The sequence below is a fragment of the Tripterygium wilfordii genome, chromosome 13 (genome assembly GCF_013401445.1).
Source record: "Tripterygium wilfordii isolate XIE 37 chromosome 13, ASM1340144v1, whole genome shotgun sequence".
Taxonomy (NCBI): domain Eukaryota; kingdom Viridiplantae; phylum Streptophyta; class Magnoliopsida; order Celastrales; family Celastraceae; genus Tripterygium; species Tripterygium wilfordii.
Genome location: NC_052244.1, coordinates 4,894,365 through 4,916,187, shown reverse-complemented (window position 1 = coordinate 4,916,187; position 21,823 = coordinate 4,894,365). Strand labels below are relative to the sequence as shown.

Genomic DNA, 21,823 nt, shown 5'->3' with positions numbered 1-21,823 from the left:
ATCTAGTTTTTAGTGATATTCATACAACAATTGGTTGTCGTTCTGGAGTTGAAGAAACACTTGCATAATGGTACTGCATGCATGGTCATTTCTGTGGAGTACCTTGTTGGACCATGATTGGCCATAGTTCACCATGTATGTAAAAGATCTGAATTTCATCAGCTCAAGTACTCGTTTTGTTCACTAAAAATTGATCTTGTTCACATATACTTATCAGATTGTCGTCGCTACCATTTGATTCAAAGGTGCATCGGGTTCAATAGCTGCAATTTGAGGTAATTCACTCCCCCTTTCACTAATGTTCTACTTAACGAATTATCTTTCTAGTTGTATTAGGGATGAAAGTTTAAATGCGTTACTATACTTCAATAGGATTGAAGGAGTGGTTAATGTTCTGTTAAGATTGCGTATGAGAAAGTACCTCACATGATTCCAGATTTTGATGTGGTGACAAACCCTTTTTAATCAATGTTTTATGGGAAATTGCGACTTTGCTGGTTTGTCTAAATGTTCTGTTTTAATTGCTTAGTGTTCGAGGATGAGTTCAAGATCTTATAAAAGCTACCTTGTGTTATGTTATTCCTTGAAAAAACATTTTGAAATGATTAATTGAAGGATTACATATATAGATAATACTAAAAGGTATGTAGTTTTGGTTAGTATGTGTTACAATTTACCTTGAAACATCAGATATGTACTCAGATGTGTATGTCATATTTATGGGTAGCAAACAGTTCAAATCAAATTCTAGAGGCTTGCCTCATTTTCTGTATGCCCATAGTACACCTTATTGTTGCTTTATCTATGCTTGTTGCTGGAAATGTCGTAGAATGAGTGGATGCATAATTAGTTATCTACCATAATTCCTTTATGTGTATCTATATTCTTGCCACGTAGTATGAGTAATACCACCATACCTCCTGCACCATCAAGCCAAGTTGTAGACAAGGCCAATTGGGACTCTGCCCAAACAAAATATTTTTTGGATCTTTGTGTCAAACAAGTTAAGGAAGGAAGGAGGTCTGGTTCACACTTCACCAAAGAAGGTTGGCAGAAGATAGTTGCTAGATTTGCTGAGAAAACTAGAAAGCGCTATGATCAACCAGAATTGAAGAACAAATGGGACAATCTGAAGAAGGAGCACATATTGTGGAAGAAATTACAGCTTCATAACACTGGGACTAGATGGGACAGTGTCCGTAACACTATTCTTGCTGACAATGACTGGTGGGAGAGAAGAATTCAGGTAAGGACAAGCCTTAAAGTAAATTCTGTTACTGTTTAATAACTCTGTCAATGTTTACTATCTTCATTTTAATTTTTAAAATGAACTTTTGTGAATGTCAATAACTTCTGGATTTGCTATATAACTCTGTTAATGATATATAACTGTGTGAATGGTAGATATAACTAGATGGTATGTTGTAGTAATTTTATTGACTTATATAATGTTTGGGACTGAATCTCTATCATAGTTTTATATCTTTTCATCACTATATAATGTTAGTTTTATATAATATTAGGGGTGTTGTGATCTTTGTGTCACTTGGTAAGTTAGTCACCACTTTCACTCTTTATGCAATATTTGTAGATATCATGACAAATGTAAGAGCTGTTTATCCTCACTATATTGATGTGCATTCTTCATGCAATATATGTTGGAATGGTATTAATTTAGTTGTTGCATACTCTGAAGTTAGCAAATAAATCACATGCATTTTCATTTATCTCTTTATTGTAGGATACTCTGTTACAATTTTCTACCCTTTTTTGTGTCATTATTTAATCGATGCTTGTAGACACTTTTTTGATTGTGTTTGTAGTTGTTCAATGTTGGTATATGATGTATATATTATGATTCTACAAATGTATATAGCTTTGTTAATGCTAAATAACATATTTTTTGACTGCAGTATAATACATAACTTTCTTGTACTACATTTCAGGAAGACAAAAAGGTTGCCAAGTTTCGAATCTAGGGACCTGAAAACCTTGAGCAGTTGGAGACACTTTTTGATGGAACTATGGCCACTGGTGAATTTGCATTTTTTGCAGGAGCATCAAACTAGAATGCTATGAACCCTAATGATCAACTGCCAAGGACAAGCATAGGAGAAAATGTGGATTCTCTTCATCTCAGCTCTAATTACTCTCCTGATCCAGAGTTTTACATCAACATTGAGCAAAGTAATGAAGTAACTAGCTACCCCACTCCACCACTTCGTCAAGTTAGGAGGAGGTCAGACACGTCAGGGACCCGTGGGAAGAAGAAGCGTAAGGCATTTGCATCTGACTATCACAAAGACATTAGCAAGTCATTGGAAAATTTAGTGTCTTCTGCGAATAGCCGAACTCATTCTATTGCCAGTACCCCTGTTCCAGAGATTACTGAGATGAGAGATTTGCTTTTGTTTGCTTTGGAACTATTCCAGAACAAAGAACACCGTGAGTACTTTATTGCAATGTTACGCAGGGACTGACAGCTTACGTGGTTGAAGATGATGTACGCGGATGAAAAGGGGGGTGGTGCAGGGGGCAGCAACTGAAGAATTAAAAAAAATAAAGCTTGAATTTTCAATCATTTTCTGTTTAGACTATTAAAACTAAAATTTTTTTGAGTTGTTAAATTTTCTAGAGTTTGACATTTGTTTTATCTTTTCAATAAGTCTACGTATCAAGTTATGTTTGGAATTAAATGTCAATGTGAAACTGTTATGTGAATTTCTAATTAGGTGTGCTGTTATTCCAAGCAATTGTGTTAAATCTGAATATAATATGAGGAAATATTAACATTAAGATATTTCATTGCTCTTAACAGGATTTGGATATGTATGCCGATGAAAATGATCAGTTTATTTTGAAAGAACTTGAGGCTATTACGGGGGTCGCAATTGTTGCGGTTAGTGAGGCTGTCTCATATTCCACGAACACCTTGTTGGACATCATGGTACACAAGCCATATGTACATCACAGACTTGTTACGTGATAATAGAATCAAATGTTTGTCTGTTTTGAGGATGGATAGGAGGGTCTTCAAGGACTTGTGTAGACAATTAAGCACGAGGCATGGCCTCGAAGCATCTCGTGAGCTTAGTGTCAAAGAAATAGTCGGGATGTTTGTTTATACTGTTGGAAATGGTGTCGGCAATTGGACGATGCAGGATAGATTCCAACATTCTGACAAAACAGTCCATCGCCAATTTCATAATGTATTGGCCAGTTTGATTCGGATGTCAAACGATATTATCAGACCAAGGGATCCAACATATTCGACAATCCCGAAGTACATAGAAGATAACGATATGTATTTTCCATATTTTAGGGATTGTATTGGGGCAATTAATGGTACCCACATTCATGCGGCTGTCCCTAATGATGATCGGACATGATTCATTGGGTGAAAAGGTGTGACGACACAAAATGTGATGGTGGCATGTGACTTCGATATGTTATTCACATATGTGTGTGCGGGTTTGGAGGGATTGGTGCATGATTCGCAAATTTTTAGTACGGTTTTCTCTAATGGAAACTCAAAGTTTTCACACCCTCCCCCTGGTAAGGCATATGAACATATTTATTATAAACTACTATTTTAATTCAAAATTCGTTAATAAGTAACGTTAACTGGCCCAATATGTTACAGAAAAATATTACTTGGTTGATTCAAGATATCCAAATGAAAGTGTATATCTAGCACCGTATAGGGGACAGAGATACCATCTAGAGGTATTCTGAAATGGTCCAGATGTATCGACACCACGGGAAGCCTTCAATCATGCTCACTCATCTCTCCGCTCTGTTATTGAGCGCATATTTGGTATGCTAAAAAATAAGTGGCACATTTTATCAACAATGCCCCCTTACTCATTTCGCACTCAAGCGAAGATCGTGGTTGCCCCCGTAGTTTTATATAATTTCATACGAATGCGCGCATTAGATGACCCGAACTTCACTATATATAGTGATGATGACAACACTCTTCATGTATTAGGCATGGAAGCCAGTACCAGCGGAGTTGGAGCGAGCACTTCGAAGTACCACAGTTTATATAATATAACCTTTATATAATATTATTAATTATCTAATATAACCTTTATATATATACGCGAAACTGCGTTTGACAGCACCTCACCACAGTTTTTAAAGTGATGCGCCAAACAACTTCTGCATTCCAACTCACCTCACAGCACCACAGTTTTATAACTCACAGCACTGCACACACTTCACTGCAGTTGACATCACTCCCAAACAGCACCATTATTTGTATGACTCAATCTACAACATGTTAAACAATAAGCAAACCAATAGCATAAAACTCAGTCTGACATGAAAAGATAGCTTGGACTCATCCTATAACAAACATTAGGAGATGCAAAACATAAATACCATTGTCATAACAAATTGCAATTACCAACAACTATAGAATCATACATCCAAACCAATAGAAATCAACGCAAAACAGAGATATGGGTTCATATCATAGTTAAGGGTGAGCACAGAACAAAAACATGGAACAAACCCTAAATCCCCAAACCAATCGAACCTATGCAGAACCCAAATCCATGAAATCATGAAACAAACCCTAAATCCCCATTTTAATTAGATATGGGTTCATGTCAGAATGAAGCCTAGTTGAAAGAGAGAGTTCATATATGATAAATCAAAGAACAAAAATACCTTTAGTGGCCATGAGATCTACTAGTACGACTTACAGTGGTGAAGATCGGTTCCTTTCTTCTCTCGGATGCTAGGATTTGTCTCTTATGCGCGACAAGATGCCTTCTTATGACACTACATTGCCATTTCTATCAACAAATGCTTTTATGTTCGGTCAACTAATGACAACATATACAAATTTTTTTCAAATGGGAGCACCTCAGTCAACTTTTATTCTGTCAACTCCATCAGGGATGCCTTCTATTCCAAACTACCCATATGCATCTCATCCCCTACCCATATCCACCCACGTATGCACTCAATCCTTTCATAAATCCATATCATTTTCTACCTATTAATTTTTCGGTAAATAATCTCATCACTTGGAGTTGTCAGGGAGCAATACCACATATGGAGTGCCAACATGCTCAATGTCGTTGAAGCTCGGAACAAACTTGGCTTCATTGATGGATCCTTGATAGTTCCACACCAATCAGATCCCAACTACAATAGTATTTCATCACAAATTTTAGCACGCATATCCAGCTGAAAGACTATCAAGGCTCTATGACTTGATCTGAAAAATAGGTACTCAGCTATTAATGAGACCATAATCTTTGAATTTTCAAGGATTTATCAAATTTCAAGCAAAGAAATTCATCTGTCACACACAATATTACTCAAAGTTCAAAGGATTTGGGGATGAAATGCACGACTATGAAGAATTGTCAATTTGCAAGTGTGACATCCTCAGACCTCTGCTTATTAAGAAAGAGAAAGAGAATGATTTAGTTTCTAATAGGATTAAGTGACGCATATGCTCATGTGAGCAAAGTTGTCAAAATCCCGATTTTGATCGTTAGATCGTACAATCTTAGGTCAACAAATATAGCCAGATCGTTCAGTAATCATAAATTTGATATAATCTCACGATGTTACCTTGCGAGTTTACCGATTTTAGTTAAGTGGGCTTATTTATCACTTTAACAGTAATGTAAATGGACAAATAAACAAATGGGCTTTTAGACTTATAGTTATGGCCTATGGACTTATGGAATGGTTATGGGCAAATTGAATGAAACCCATCAATTATGCAATTACAATTTACAATTTTCTTCAGTACCACTCTACACTCTCTAGCCGCTCTTTATTCCAAAGTTTGTGACCTAACGTAGGTCAAATCGCAATAACCATCATGCCCTCTTTGTTCTCCAACAAAATTGCGAATCGCGATAGTTCAAAGTGATTCCCGACATTGTTCTTGACTAGCATCCATACGGCTTGAGAAATATGGATCAATGAGATTGTTCTTTTGATCATGTTGATCTTAATCAATATGTTGATAAAGGCATGGTTGAAAATACTGAAAATGACAATGCTAGAAAAGATGATAGTCTTGAAGTGGAAGGTGTCGCTAGTGTGGGCATGGGAACAGATGTAAAGGATCTTTTTTGATATTATGTGTACTTCGAATTTTGATATAATACTGATGGATGCTAGAATGTTTTATTATGTTAATTTTTTCTTGCAATGATTGATATGTTTTCCTTGGGAATGACTAATATGTTTGGCTTGGAATGATTAATAAATGGAATTTCTCTTTTGATGGATTTTTTGGGTACAGTGGTTTTAATTTGTATTATACTGTTATGTTTGTCTTGCAATCCATTTCAAATAGGGAAGTATATGATGAGAATACATTTTTGTCAATGAATATTATAGTTCAAATGCTTATACAAAACTTACTAAGGAGTATAAACATTACTATTGTATTATTTTGTATTTATTTTTAAAAATTGTAAAATCTTATGATTTTATGATTCGATCTTGCTGGCCTTCCATCGATCTTAGGTAAGATCCCGATTTTGACAACCTTGTATGTGACTAATCAAATACTCCTCATGAATCCTTTTCTTGATGTAGAAAAGGGTTTCAATATGATACTTCATGAGGAGAGAAAATAAAGGAATAAACAAGTAGACAAGACTATCTCGGGGGATGCCATGATTTTGGTAGTGAAGAAACAAAATTACAAAGGTAGAAATAACAATTCTAAAGTAGACAACAAGAACTTTCAAGCAAATAAAGGCACAGGTAGGCCTAATATTCAATCCAAACAAACGAACCGAAGAAATCATGATATATGATTATATGGAAGAACAACTCAAACAAAATTATAGAACAAGTTGATTTGAAAGTTTGGTTACCTCTGTCAAAAAACGATCTCTCCAAATCAATCACGTGACTAGAATCGAATATGTTACATATGTTAGATGATATGAAAATATATCTTCCTCTTCCTCTTCCTCTTTGTGGCAATCGAAGAAATACAACTCTCTTGAAAAAATTAATGTGGGATAGAAGTTACGATCTCAAATCTAAACATATTTGAAGAAAGGGCAGAAATGATATTTTCAATTCTTTAATATTTAATTAATTTTTTTTAAAAACTGTACTTAAAAAGAAAAAAACAAATTCATGTGGACCTATATGTTAAAAAAATTGAATTGTAGAAAGGGTATTAATATGGTATTTACACAAAAAAGAAAAAAAAAAGAGTGGCATGATCAAATTGCAACACAAAAAACTTATGGAAGAATTTTGATTGTGTAGGATATTTTTGCCAAAATTTTACCATATTTTAAAAAAAAGCCGGTAACTTTATCAGATGTCTGAAGGGGACATATTTTTGCTGAAATTAAAATAATTTAGGAGAGGATGGTCTGGATGGATACTACGAAAAGCCTTTTAAGCCTGCGTTAGTATTTAGCCCACCCTGGGGTCCCGGTAGAACTTCCTCTTTTCTTTGTCAAATTCACAGTGGAAAAAGCCAACCCTTTTTGAGGTAATTTTTTTTTCGCTTCTCTTCTTTTGTGTAGTGCTCAGAGTCAAAACTTTTTTCCACATTTTTTTGTTTCTTTCAGAATGCATTTTCATTTTATTTTTTTTCTGAAGTTCTGGATAAACTTCTTCATTTATATATATATATAATATGCAGTGAACCAGAGAAATTGGTGTTGAAAGCTTTCTTTGTGACGATTTCTGGGATTATTTTTCCGCTACCATTGTAAATAAATAAAACACCAGTGTTTGCATCGTTTTATGGGTTGGGTTTGATTTGCTTGATTAAATGCCTTGGTGGGATTTGGAATCTCTCTCTGGTGTTAGGAACTTGAGGATCATCTTTCAGGTTAGTGGGTTTCACTGGGCCTGTGTCGAATGATTCATGTCGGATTGTCGGAATGGATGGCTATTAAGAATCGTAGTTTCTGCAAATATGCTCCTATATTTTAGTTCATAATCTGCAGAAGTTGGGGAATCTGATCTGGGTTTTGACATACAGATTGAGATTTTATTTTCTGTCCTTTCTTGGATCCGAGAACCTTGTTATGATAAGTACCTGACTTTGCAAGTCATTAAGCCTTAGAATGGTCTAAAAGGTATAATTGATGGCATAGTTGATTATCACAATCCATAATCGTTCGGAGCACCACATCTATTGGGTTGGTTTATAATCACAATCCATAATGATTTCAAACGTCCATTGCATTGAACATGTCGTTTATTGGCTGTATACATTCTTTACTTCCAAAGCATGGAAGTTGATGCTTTATTTTGCTCGTCAATTATTTGAAAATCAGAAACTTGGGTTGGATGTTTTGATCCCATCTCTCAGATCTGATGTTGGAAGAATACTGAGCATAAATTTACCTTTTGGAGGTTAACCTAGTGAATTGGTATTCTTTGTCATGTTATGTTTCTGAGATCTACTTTTGGGATTATCTAGGATGTATCAAGCAAGACGCTGAAGCCCACTGAATTGCCTCTAATAGAACACCAGAACGAAGAGGTAAATTTTTGCCTTAATTTGTGTTCATTTGGAGGATGTGGGTGATAGTTAGAGTTATCATCTCAATTTTAACATTTGTATTATGATAGGATTACTAGCTTCACATTGCATATTTGTCTTACTTCAACAAGTTACTGAATTTTTTAGTTTCCGTGTTTGCTACTTTTGTCTAGAATATTCAGGTAACGTATGATTGTTTTATACTTTTATCATGTGTTATTAGTAAATATTGACACATATCTATTTGGTAATGTCTATGAAAGGCCTTCCCTTTTTTGTTTCTCTTTTCTACATTTGTTATTTATGTTTACAGAGTTTTGTTCCTTTTTTGTCTTCCTTGCTGTTTGGCACGGATGAAGCATGCATTTTTTTGAGAATATGTTGCACCTAGGTGGCCATCAATATAGATCAGCTCCCCATGCATTGATGCTACAATGACTTACCTACTGGTGTCTGCAGCCCTCCTTTTCATTTTTATCTTATGGCATAACATTTTCTGCACAGCTTTTCATGAATCGGAAGAGTGGTTTTTGCTCTTTGCAATGTTGAAGAAAATATGTTTGACTCGTGTCATTCGTCACTTCATTATTTAAGTGAATGAGGATTCACTAAGTTACTATGAATTGGGGAGTTGATTATAGCCTTTTATCCATCTTGATGATCATAAATAGTTGAAAAAAAGTTAATTACAAAGAATTTCTAAGACTTTGCTTCTTTTTTTTACTTCTCTAGCTCGTCTAACTTGTCTTTTTCTTGAATGCTTGTTGAACAGGATATGACAAGGGAGGTCCAGCTTGGCTCGCATACTTTTAAGTCACATGGAGTTACAGTTGCGAGGACTCACCGGCATGACTGGCTTATATTCCTGCTTCTTGTGTTGATAGAGATCATTCTGAATATCATCCATCCATTTTATCGTTTTGTTGGGAAGGATATGATGACTGATCTTAAATACCCCTTAAAAAGTAATACAATTCCTGTTTGGGCAGTCCCTGTGAGTTTTTCATTGTCTTCATCTTCTTTTAAATTCGTCGTTCTTGATATGTTGGCCTTATTATTGGAATAAACCTTACAGTACCCCCATACCACGTACTAAGCAGACTTTTGTGGATCTCTCTACATTTCATTTAGCTTTATGCAGTTGTGTTACCAGTGGCGATTATTCTTGTTGTGTATTTCCGTCGGAGAGATGTTTATGATCTTCATCATGCCATTTTGGGTACTAATCTCTTCTCACTCTTTTTCTAAATTGTACCTATGTGATTGATTGGAGCAAATCATTGAGAATGTTGAGCTAAAAGGTTAAATAATTGCTAGCGCAGGCCTCCTATATTCGGTTCTAGTGACAGCTGTAATTACAGATGCAATAAAAGATGCAGTTGGTCGACCTAGACCAGACTTCTTCTGGCGTTGTTTTCCTGATGGAAAGGATGTATCTTTCTTTGGCTCTAAATCTTGTTTTCTATTCATGTCTATAACTTTTTTCAGTGGTGGATTTTGTATATCTAATTAGATCTTAATTGTCTCTCAGTTTTATGATGCATTGGGAAACGTTATATGTCATGGCAGCAAAAGTGTCATAAAAGAAGGGCACAAGAGTTTCCCGAGTGGTCATACCTCATGTAAGTTTCATCCGTACTTCTGTCTTCGTACGTTAAAAAATTGAATGAGCATCATGATTATAGGAAATTCAGAAATATAAGGAAGCGGAGACTTGATCTTATGTATATATTTGCCGAAAGCTTTCGTCAAATATGTTGATTTGATGATTAATTAGATACTTTCAGGGTCTTTTGCTGGTCTAGGTTTTCTGTCACTGTACTTATCTGGGAAGATACAGGCATTTGATCGTAGAGGCCATGTTGCCAAACTATGCATTGTTTTCCTTCCAATACTTTTTGCATCTCTTGTTGCCATTTCTCGAGTGGATGACTACTGGCATCACTGGCAGGATGTCTTTGCTGGTGGTTTACTAGGTTTGTGTTTATTTATTTATGTCATAACTGTTAACTTTTTTGGGGTGGGTTGATGCTTAGTTCAATTCATCTTCGTCTTTCCAGGGCTCATAGTAGCTACATTTTGTTATCTGCAATTCTTCCCACCGCCATATCATGCTGAAGGTTTACTCTCTGACAGAATCTAGCATTTTCCTTTGGTATTGGTAAAAAAAAAAAGATTTTAGAAATAGAGCTTGTCAGCCCTTTCGTTTACCACACTTTTTTAGAATTAATAGGAGAAGTGCTTTTTTAGCATTCAATTTTTTGAAGAAAATCAAATTTTATTTGCTATACATCTATTGCCTTCTTTGTGCTATCTGCATGCTATATTTTCACCAGTGCACTTCTGAAGCATTTTAAGAATGTGAACTGATTGAATTGTTTCCTCCAAAGGGATTTATTGATTTAGAACGTGGTCTTTTAATTGCTATCCGTTCTGCCCTAGGATGTATGGCATAGAGATTCAAGTATTTCTGTCCAAAAAGTGAAGAGAACTTAAGTAGGAAATACAAAGAAGAGGAGGAGGAATCCAAAAGAGACATGTATGGCATAGAGATTCATGAGTTGGCGGGCGGTGTAGCTTTTGGCTTTGCTTGGGTGGAGGGAGGGTTGAGGATGTGGGGAGTATAAGAGTTGGGAAGGGTTGGGTAGGAACACTTGTTTGGCAAGATTGTTGAGGGCTAGGGAGGGTTGGGGAACACTCATGAACCATTACGCTCATGAACCCTAAACTCGTACTCCCAACATCTCTCGACTCTTCTCCCAAGCAGAGCCTTACGGATTCATGTAACATGCCTGAAATAATCATTGGTATTTGCACTTGGATAATGAGATGATCACGTGGCTAGCTGGAGCTAGAAAAAAGGTGATTGCTGCATTTGATCTATAGGTGTGACACAGGATCAACAAAGGAGCATTGATGTCTTGATGATGATTACATGCCAAGCATGTACAGATCGCATGTAGTTTTACCTTTTTAGTTGCTACTCGTGTTTAAATGTTGTGGTTGTGATCCTTAGAAATGATCAATGATCAATGATCAAACCTGTTTTAAATTTAACATAAAGAAGATTTATAATTTTTTTTTTGTTACAATATTTTTTTTTCTATTTTACTTTGTTATGCTCATTTAAGAGAGAATATAATATTTTTAGGTTGGGGGCCTTATGCATACTTTCGAGTTTTGGAAGAGTCGCGTGGAGCGAATACCGCTAACCAGGCAATTGCACCGGCTATGGAGCCTCAGTTTGAGAACCAACAAGAAGAAAGCAGCGATGGGTTTATGGGGCTACATTTGGCACCGAATTCTAATCCCACATTAGAAGATATAGAATTGGGAAAGTAAGTTTTGTGGATTTCTTGCTTGTAGCATCTTTCAGCAGGCTTAAAGTGAATCAGGCATGCAGAAGAACATTTTCTTTTTGTTTGACATGGATTATGTTCCAAAATTATTGTCTTTTAAAAGGCAAGCAAGCATGGTATGATTGGTGTCAGTAGTAGTTTTGCACTATATTGAATTCTCAACACAGCAAACTTGAAGTTTGATTCATTATGTACTTTGTTTCTTGTTGAGGGGACCAAAAAAATGTAAATATATTATCATTTTGATTATATAATTTGCTGCAACTACATACTTAGAGTAAGATAGTTCATATAATTAACATTAACTAGTCATACATCTTTTTTGAGTGTTTAATCACTTTTTCTTCACAATACATTGGAGCATTCCGTTGGCCCCGTCACCTTGACATGGTTGCGGATCAACTGGACCAGCTAGATGGAAAACAATGGAGAAATAACCTAGTGGGGATAGGTTTTGAGTTAGCATCTTGAATACTCGAGAGTTCTTGCACACTGTCTTCTCCCCGGTTGTTGTCACTCCCTTGATCATTATCTTTGCAGCAGGTCCAGTGTCACAATTGAAATTCTCTGTACTCGAGAAGAAGCAAATAGTTAGATTCACAACCAAATTCTTGTGATCAAAATACATATAAACACATGAATCAATTCTCAATGCAAAAACATTGATCCGAGCTACGAACACGTACACACAAGCACATGTAGGACAATTGAAGTTTATACCATAGAAATGCAGAATCCAAAGGACTACAAGCGTAAGAGCGAGTTAATTGAAAAGTAACTTGCAAAATACCCTATGAAAAGGTTTAGGACCATTTGAACATGCGGGGGAACTAGACTGACTTGCAGATCTTTTGATGATTAGTTTTAAAAACAGAGAATCTCTAATATAAAAAAGACAATCACAGTGAGTTAATGATGAACATAATATTATTTTCCATACCTGAAATTCATCATATCAAAGTTGCTTCCATAAGCGTAAGAGCGAGTTAATTGAAAAGTAACTTGCTTTCTGAAATGTGGCAGATGACCTGAAATTCATCATATCAAAGTTGGCACAGGCAAAGTCTATGAACATGTGCACGAGATAGAAAACCAAATGTAGGATGTATAAAGAATTTTGAGGTATATATGTACTTTCCTACCATAATATGAATTATCAATTGAAGATAGTTGTGAGAAAATTGTTTAAGATGGTATATGCATGTTCAACATAGAGATAGCGATGCGGCAGTGAGAGAATCGAGAGGATTTGCATAGGAGAGAGTAGGAAGCAAAGAGGAAAACCTAAAAAGACATGGTTTGAAATAGTAAGAAATGATATAGATTCAATAGGAGTTAATGAATGTATTTCCGCCAATGAATGGTGGAAAAGAATACATGTAGTGAATTCCCATTGACTTTCTCATAGACTTATGTGGCCGACCTCGAACTTCTGGGATAAAGGCTCGGATGATGATGATGGAGAAAAAATATGAGTTATCAAATAAATGTTGAAAATACATGAATGGATAGGGCTCACTCAACAGAATAACATTCTCAACCTACATAAGAAAATAGGTTATGGTGGATGGCTGAGTTCATCGAAGGAGTAAGGAATAAACTGATGGAAAAGAGGGGGTAAAAGAAAGAAGGAAATCTAAGAGTGTCAAAAGCTTACAGGTCTATAAATGATTTCTATCATACTGTGCGATACAGATGTTTGTAATCATACCTTTTCTATTCCATTTTGATATGGTAACAATAGTGGCTGGAATCTTCTTTTTTTCCTGGATAAAAATAACTATTCAGACAACATGAATTTACGCTATCAGAACACTATGCAACAAAAACTGTCAACTGCCAAAAGCACAAAAACCAGAAGCAATTCTTCTTTAAAATAACCAAACAGGGCTTGTCAAAAACGTGTTGTATGCTATATATGCATCAGGTGTCAAACGTTGTCGGACAACAAGGCTTATGATCTTAACTAGAATGCTCCCAAACATGCTTGAGATGTAATTTTTCATAATCATCAAAGAGGGACACCAACTCTAGGAACTAACTATCAAATAGATAAAGAGGAAGCTGATTTACTTGCAACATTCGTGTAGCTTTTGTCTTGATATAGAAAAAATTGAAGTAATTTATAGATATGATTTAAGTAGAAATAGAACAGGGAGCAAGAAACAAAAATAATGGTCATCGTATTTTATGAGTTTCTAAACATTTTCCAAGGCTCCTACGCCTGCACGTGCACACACACATATACACACACACACACATATATATATACACTCGATGCTACAAAGAACACAAACGATTTCAATCTATCCAAAACCCCAGTTCCCAAATTCCACACGTTGCGATCGTAAACTTCTAAACCCAATTTTCAACATACATTTCTAATGCTTCCACGAGTAAGAGAAAAATACCCAATTCGTTGCTGCCCAACTCCCATTAATTCAAAGATATTGTCTACTGTTAGTTCCTCTTACCATTTCATAGATTCTGACTTCCCTAATTGAACCAAAAAGTCTCAGATTCATCAGCTTTTCAGTTGCACAACAATAACTGAAAAGGGTTTAACAGCGGATAAGCATTTACATAGAGGCGTATCTGTAAATATGTTTTCTCTATCGACGTACCTTGTTGGAGAAACCATTGAAGCAGAGTCGTCGGAGCAATTGCGTACTCGGGTTGATGGAGCTTGTCTTCAAGGTGGGGGCTTCCCACGGTCGGCTCTTTGAGCAAATAAACTCAGGTTTAAAATATTTAGAATTAATTAACTAATTTTGACTAAAAAATTAAGACCATGATTGGAATTGGGAGGAACTACAATTCTTTTAGTTAAAATTGGCTGCAATTTCTTCCCCAAATTGTGTCACATCATATTTAGGAGTTTTTTTTTTAATTTAAATATATTATATTATAAAATTATGAACAATAAAATATTAAATAACACATTTTAAATCATGATTTAACATCGTTATAGAGGAGAAAATCATTTCTATTTAAAAGGATTGTGGCCCAAAAAATCAATTGTAGAACAATTGTATATTCCAAAAAAATAAGAAAAATTCAAAAAAATATTAAATAGTCAAAGTCGGACCGACCCAGCCCGGCCCGATATCGATCCCTAGTGATATCCATGGTTTAATTTATTTCCTAAAACTAGATGATTGACAAATATTCTAACATCTTAAATTTATTCAAATATATGAAAGAATCATATAATTTAATTTATGGGATATAACCGGATTTGTTTCTCTGTGTTCATTGGTCCTATATATATATATATATATATTTATCTGCACAAATGAGACTCTAAACTATCTCTCAAACCTAACCATTCATTCAAAGCTGCAAATCAATTGACCCCCTAATGGACTCACTTTCTGAAATACTAAGGAAATTTTGGATGAGAAGAAGATACCAAAAGCTTGGTGCAGTGAATACCCGAAAGAAGGTTAGAGTGGCAAGGTTTGAAAAGGGATCAGGTAAGTCAAGAAGGTCTTGGAGGGTCAGGTTCATGCCAAAACTACGTTCAAAGGTTAATGTTTCTTCTTCATCATTGAAGCTCTGGGCCAAGCTTAAGAATTTATATCTTGAATTGATGATGATTGAACGGAATCCAGATTCTGGAAGACAACATCCTGTTCCTTTCTCTATTTATTTTTGATTGAATTATTATTAATTATGAATTGTGTGTAATTCGATCCATTAAATATGGTGACAATTGAGGGATCATGAACAACAATATCAAACGACTAAATATATGATGTTGATGACTGAATATGTAATTAGACATTCAAGTTTTATATGGATCAACAACTTTTTATGGAATTGAAATTGATATGCAGTGCAAATGAGTCATTGGTTGAGTGGTAATGACTTTGCATGTCCCTGACTGAGGTCATGGGTTCTAGTCTCACCTCCTCCGAATATTTACAAGGAGGTGTGTGGGCTTCGTCTGCCCCTACGTGGGCTTGATTTGTGCCTCCTGCGTGGGGCCTGTTGACACCTGTACTTTCATAGGCTTGATTTGTGCCTCCTGCGTGGGGCCTGTTGACACCTGTACTTTCATAGGCTTGACCTGCGTGGGGCCTGTTGACACCTGTACTTTCATAGGCTTGATCTGGTGGTGTGTCGTATATTGTGTTTGTACTTGTACTCAAAAAAAAAAAGAAATTGATATATTGATATGCAGCTACTCGGATTCGAACTAAGATGTTATATCACTGCTTCCTAACTCCCAAGGGCAATGTGTCTACAATTGATTATGTGCAGCAGATTGGCTAAAATAATTATTGTTTTACTTGGATATAAGGTTCCACAATTCATTTAAAACTATAGAGTTTACAAATTGAATCAAATTATTTGGAAGATGTGTCACATCACATTTTTGTTTTTATATTTTTAAAAATTGTCCGATTTTTTCTCCACCATAAAATGTGAATTGTAAGTTTTAGAAGATTGCGGATTCCCAAATCCATCTTACAAAGGTACTCAATTAACAAAGATTTGAGAAAAGAGATTTTACACATTTATAGATTTTAGATTTATATATGTTTCCTTGAGGAAAATATTTTGTTCCTTCAATTTCTCAGGATGGCGCCCCGCTATAATTATAATTTGAGGCTCAATCTTTCTATATATTTTTAAAAAAAAAGTTATAGACGTGTATTTTTCAGTCCAACAAATCCAACTATGTATTTTTTATTTGAAACAAAAATCATATCCAATATGAAAAATGCATAACAATTTTAAACTGTAAGATATAAACTCAAAACATTCGATGTCTCCATCGCCATGAATTTGATTTTTATTCCCACTAAAAAAAATATATCATTGATTTATTATACCAAAAACTACACATTTATGATTTTTAAAAATAAAAATAATTTTTTTTGTGCTCCAATGGAGGTACAACGAGACCTGTTATAGTAAAAAGTACAACAAACCCCAGACACTCAATTTTTTACCCCTGTTTTAAACCTCATCTCATTGGCATATAAAATGTTTGGGGACCCTACATTTGTGTTCATAATCAATCGGCATCTCACAATCCACATGAATTTGGGGTTAAAATGAAAAAAAAAATATTTTGGGACTATGACATTACTCTTCAGACAATTAGAGCCACCCAACTCTTGTTGTCTTCCAATGAATTCATACTTGTTTCATTGATATGCTATAATTTTTTTAACATGGAAACAACCACTGCTTTTCAAGTGTGTATTGAATAAACTCACATTTGTAATTACTCATCAATCATGCATACCCGACAATTGAATAAACTCACATTTGTAATTACTCATCAATCATGCATACCCGACAAATACATGAAAATATAACGCGGTGAGGATATGAATCAAAATAACAATGGAACCCACAACCTTAAATAATGACACACCTTGTGCAAATTATTAGGCATAAGAGTTTATTCTTGTGTATTGTAACACTACATGCTGATCAAGTTCTCAAAATTGTCCACATATTATATAGGCAATATAACTTCAATTAGTTACCACATGTATTATAATTGCGATATATTATCACACTTCTAATCTTCCCAAATTCGTTATAAGATACCTATTCACTAGTAACACTATCCAATCTCCAACAGTGCTTAAACAGAGAGCCGATTATTAATATAAAAAAAAAAATCCACTTACAGCTGCATGGATTCAACATTACTACACGTCTACACCACCAAATGGTAGATAGATAGATATGAGTATAACAAACTGGATCGGCCGGCCCATATATAATCAACACACACGTGACACCCTCTACGAGAATCTAAATCAAGTAATCAACCATATGAGAGAGACGAGTGATAACAAACTTGAAACCCAAGTTGGTGCTGTTGCATAACAAAATATCAATCATTACAAACTCTGGACATTTCGTTTTATGTGGGACTTCTTTTTTATTTTATTATCTTCCTATTTCTTTCTCTTTTTTCTCTAATTATGATCAGTTTTATGTACTTTTATTGGGTTTAACTTCCTCACAATCCAATCCATTGTATACTTATATAAGCTCAAACCAATATACCAATCTTGAACAAACCTTGATGCATGGCGTGACGGTTGACAATTAACGTGGGACCACCAGCCTCTCCTGCTCGGTGAGTGAGTGGCGGAAATGGCACCTGTGACCGTAAGGACATGTGTCACCGGCGAGAACCATTCTGCAGACCTCGGTTTTGTACCTTGGATGCCTGATGACCGGACGCAGCTCGGAGAGACCGTGAGCGAACTGACAGTGGTCATCGTAAGGACATGTGCCGGTCTCTTGCCACTTGTTGCACAGCTCCGTCTTCCACATGCCTTGATTGTAGACATCGAACTCTGCCGCATCCTCCTCTGTCTTCTTGCTTGGCACAAACACGCGCTGCTGCGGAGATGCAAGTGCACAAATCAGTTTTCAGCATTCTAAACGTTAATTTATATAACTGCATAAAAATAGTTGCGTAAGTTGCAAGTCTGGCTGCAGACGAACCGGATGGATTGTTTGGCAAGATCATGGAGTACGAAATGGAGGAAACGAATTGAGTTGTTTTAACCAGAAAAGCGTAGCAATTAGCAAAATAGTGAAATGATACATGCTGGACACAAAAACGTGTTTAAACGAACAAATTAAATTAAAAACTCACAGATCCAGGGATGAGTTGACTCGCGACTCGAGGCACACTCGGCACGCGACTCGTACCGTCATTGCTTGGACTGGCAGGTTTCATCTGCAGAAAGCCACCGGAACGGACTGAGATGCTCTTCGGCAAAGTATATCGTTCTACACTTCTCCTACTTTCGAATCGGTTCTCGATCGTGTTGGTATGGTTGAAATCGGAGACAAGCTGTTCACTGAGATGACTCGCGCGAGCACCCCGGAGTGAGAGGCTCTGCATCGCTGGCTGAGAGGAGAGGCTAGTGAGCTTGATGAGTTCCGCATTGGTCAGACGGAGATCGTTGTTCTCTTGGCGAAGGGAATCGATCTCTCTGTTGAGCCTCTGGAGGCGATCGACGCAGAGATTGTAGTGATCACAAAGCTCCTGGTACTCAAGAATGAGACGAGCCTGGCATAGGCGGCGTTCAATGGCTACGTCGTCAGCGGAGAGATGGAAGTCGTCGGTGGCCGAGGAGGATACAGAGCACGGGGATGGCGTGAGGGAGAGGGAGTTCGGGAGAGTAGACATCTGCGGGAAAATCGAATGGTACATCTTGGTGAAATTGGTGGCGAATTCCTGCTTCCGATCTGGTGGAGATGAAGCGAGCGGCGTCGTTGGTGAAGAAGCGGAAAGAGTTTTTGGATCTGTCGGTGGAGACGCCTCTTTGCTCTCCATCAATGGCGGTGACTGAAATCTTAATCGCTGGAGCAGAAAATGAGAAGAGAAAAACAAAACAAAATCATCAAGTAATAACAATTCATGGAAACACAGATTTGTTTATAAATTCCAGAGATGAAGAATCTGACCTAGCCTAGTCACCTGAAACAAGGTTGAGCTCGAGAGAGCTCAAACGAGAAAAGCGGAGCGAGTGAGAGGGAGGAGTAAATGAAGGTCAAATAGCGCATTATAAACAGTCGTTTGCTTACGTGGCAGTCAATGAGTGGCTGGACAAAACATTAGAAAAATCTCTCAAAATGTTCCCGCCAAGGCAAGCACCTCAAAAACTCAGGGAAATTAACCCTAACAATAACAGAATGACAGCTTTTGAGAGAGACATGTATGAATATTAAATAAATAAATATATTTACACTTTTTTCAGTTGGAGAGAGAGAGAGAGAGAGAGAGAGAGAGAGAGTTGGTTAGGAGGAATGCTTTGGAGTGGAAAGGAAGTATGTGTGTGTGAGAGAGAAAGAGAGAGTAGAATTAAAGAAAAGCATGAAAAGCCAATAATTTGGAAAGTTGCTTGTTTATCACAGCTTTAACAAACTCTACAATGGTCCCATATTCAATAATAGAAACTTGTGAATACATAATAGTTTTTGTAACATGACTAACCACCATTTCACCAGTCATTTATGAGGTTTCATACCAAAAAAGTGGTGTCCCACAATCTGAGGAGCAAGGAATTAGACAGACTTACAACAAAATTTATTTCGAATTTTTTTAAAACTCAGTTTATTTATTTAATTAGCTCAATTTGTTTTAACAAAAGAAGTTGAATAACAAAAATAAACTGAGTGAGGAATGCTTCATGTGCAGAGTCAAGTGGAACTTTGACAAATGGGTTAAAGTTTTGGCCCATAAAAGTTGAGACCCTAATTCCTTATAGGCTTATACCACCCATGGCCATAATTGGATTGCAATTATGGTTATTGGACTGAACATGTTCAATTTATCAGGATGTACTAGCATTGAATTAGGGCCTGCTTAAGTGCCTATAGTACATCTAATTTGGCCCAGTAACTAAGTAAAACTTAGGGGTGAATATTGGGTCGGGTTCCGGACACTGTTGCAAAAATCACTAGTCGGCCACTAGACGGTTCGCGGGGACTAAGGATTAATTGGATTAATCGGAGACTAGTCGAGAATTAATCAGATTAATTGTTTTGAGTTTTTTTAATTAAAAAAATATATATAGCAGAGTTCAACTCTCATCTTCCCTAATGTAAGTATTTGTATAACATTTATGGGAACACATTTGGGTTTGTTGGGCCCAATTCATTGAACAAATTTAGTTATATCAATATATCATATATGCATTGGGCTTAATGGGTGAAGCCCAAGTTAGTAAAAAATTCGGACAATTGGCAATAAGAGCACTTTAGACAACTTAATTGTAAAAAGGTCATGGACATTTTTAAAATTGTAAAAAAGTACAATTTAAGGGTAATTTGGTCATCTGACTTAAGATATTTTTTAGTTTATACCTACAATACCCTCCTCCTCCTTCTTCTTCTTCTTCTTCTCCCTCCAACTATCCAACTTCCTCTCTTTCTCTCCTTCTTCTCTACTAAAAGTTATCTCCTTCTTCTTCTTCTTCTTCTTCTTCTTCTTCTTCTTCTTCTTCTTCTTCTTCTTCTTCTTCTTCTTCTCGATATGAATTGGTTCTTCGTTGCCTTCTTCTCCGTTTTTGGTCGAGTTTCTCCTCTCTTCATCGCCTTCTTCGTCGTTGCTCAATCTGGACTGCGTCGAGTTGCTCTGCCTTGTTTTTGACAGATCTGGACGATGCTTCGTTGTTCAATCTGGGCTGTGCTTTGTTTTTTTGCAGATCTGAACTCTGGTTCGTTTTTTGCAGAGATGTATCACTATAGTATCACTATAGTATCACCATAGTATCACCAACACCAAAAAATCACTAAAATGATACAATAAAACTAGTATGCATACTTCATCTTCCTAATTACTTTTCCTTTCTTGATTTTCTTTTCTTGGTTACCTCTCTTATTCGTTTTGGAAAAACATTTACAAGTGCAGAGATGTATCACTATAGTATCACCAACACCAAAAATTCATTAAAATGATGTAATTGAACCAATATGCATACTTCTTCTTCCTAATCACTTTTCATTTCTTGGTTTTCTTTTCTTGGTTTATACATCTCTTGCTCGTTTTGGAAAAACATTTACAGCTGCAGAGATGTATCACTATAGTATCACCAACACCAAAAATCCACTAAAATGGCATAATTGAACTAGAAAGACATGTAATGCAATCAAATTTACATTCTAACATTTATATCATCATTTTATAAGCAAAAGATATAAATTGAACACTAAATTGGATCTTCTATTTAAAAGTATCACTATTGTATCACAATTCGTGGAGAGAGAAAATCAAATTTGAGGTTATTTTGGTAAAAGATGATCCCAGTGTACTTTTTTAAAAGGATGTTTTAGTGACTGCACTTTTTTACAATTAAGTATAATCTGGTGTACCGGCCTCCAAAAGTCCCTAAAAAATTAGTGGTAAAAGTCCAAGAAAATGATAGCTAGTCCAAATGAAATTGGGCTTAATTTGAGAAAATAG

The 21,823-nt window shown here is 36.0% G+C and overlaps 4 protein-coding genes across 7 annotated transcripts; 2 read left to right on the top strand and 2 right to left on the bottom strand.

The window, feature by feature from the left end:
• Positions 1-898: 898 nt before the first annotated feature.
• On the top strand, positions 899-1,844 carry LOC120012467 (L10-interacting MYB domain-containing protein-like). The gene is made up of 2 exons (XM_038863893.1): positions 899-1,246; positions 1,824-1,844. Exons 1-2 carry the CDS (start codon positions 899-901, stop codon positions 1,842-1,844), a joined length of 369 nt encoding a protein of 122 aa, XP_038719821.1.
• Positions 1,845-7,411: 5,567 nt separating this feature from the next.
• On the top strand, positions 7,412-12,059 carry LOC120011843 (putative lipid phosphate phosphatase 3, chloroplastic). 3 transcript variants are annotated; one of them, XM_038862979.1, is made up of 9 exons: positions 7,412-7,501; positions 8,444-8,506; positions 9,279-9,500; positions 9,638-9,725; positions 9,829-9,938; positions 10,038-10,128; positions 10,294-10,482; positions 10,567-10,626; positions 11,658-12,059. In XM_038862979.1, exons 3-9 carry the CDS (start codon positions 9,282-9,284, stop codon positions 11,846-11,848), a joined length of 948 nt encoding a protein of 315 aa, XP_038718907.1. In that variant the 5' UTR covers positions 7,412-7,501; positions 8,444-8,506; positions 9,279-9,281; the 3' UTR covers positions 11,849-12,059. The 3 variants fall into 3 exon arrangements, with proteins under 3 accessions (XP_038718907.1, XP_038718906.1, XP_038718905.1); XM_038862978.1 differs by lacking the exon at positions 7,412-7,501 and adding an exon at positions 7,593-7,846 and having other exon boundaries at positions 10,312-10,482; XM_038862977.1 differs by lacking the exon at positions 7,412-7,501 and adding an exon at positions 7,596-7,846.
• Positions 12,060-12,089: 30 nt separating this feature from the next.
• Positions 12,090-14,550, bottom strand: LOC120011845 (alpha-crystallin domain-containing protein 22.3-like). The gene is made up of 4 exons (XM_038862982.1): positions 14,490-14,550; positions 14,340-14,415; positions 13,577-13,631; positions 12,090-12,432 (listed from the first exon to the last, which is right to left on the bottom strand). Exons 1-4 carry the CDS (start codon positions 14,504-14,506, stop codon positions 12,200-12,202), a joined length of 381 nt encoding a protein of 126 aa, XP_038718910.1. The 5' UTR covers positions 14,507-14,550; the 3' UTR covers positions 12,090-12,199.
• A 2,941-nt stretch (positions 14,551-17,491) lies between these two features.
• On the bottom strand, positions 17,492-19,413 carry LOC120011844 (zinc finger CCCH domain-containing protein 14-like). 2 transcript variants are annotated; one of them, XM_038862980.1, is made up of 3 exons: positions 19,324-19,413; positions 18,506-19,219; positions 17,492-18,246 (listed from the first exon to the last, which is right to left on the bottom strand). In XM_038862980.1, the coding sequence occupies exons 2-3, from the start codon at positions 19,190-19,192 to the stop codon at positions 17,947-17,949; spliced, it is 987 nt and encodes a 328-aa protein (XP_038718908.1). In that variant the 5' UTR covers positions 19,193-19,219; positions 19,324-19,413; the 3' UTR covers positions 17,492-17,946. The 2 variants fall into 2 exon arrangements, with proteins under 2 accessions (XP_038718908.1, XP_038718909.1); XM_038862981.1 differs by having other exon boundaries at positions 17,492-18,243.
• Between the last annotated feature and the right edge of the window lie 2,410 nt (positions 19,414-21,823).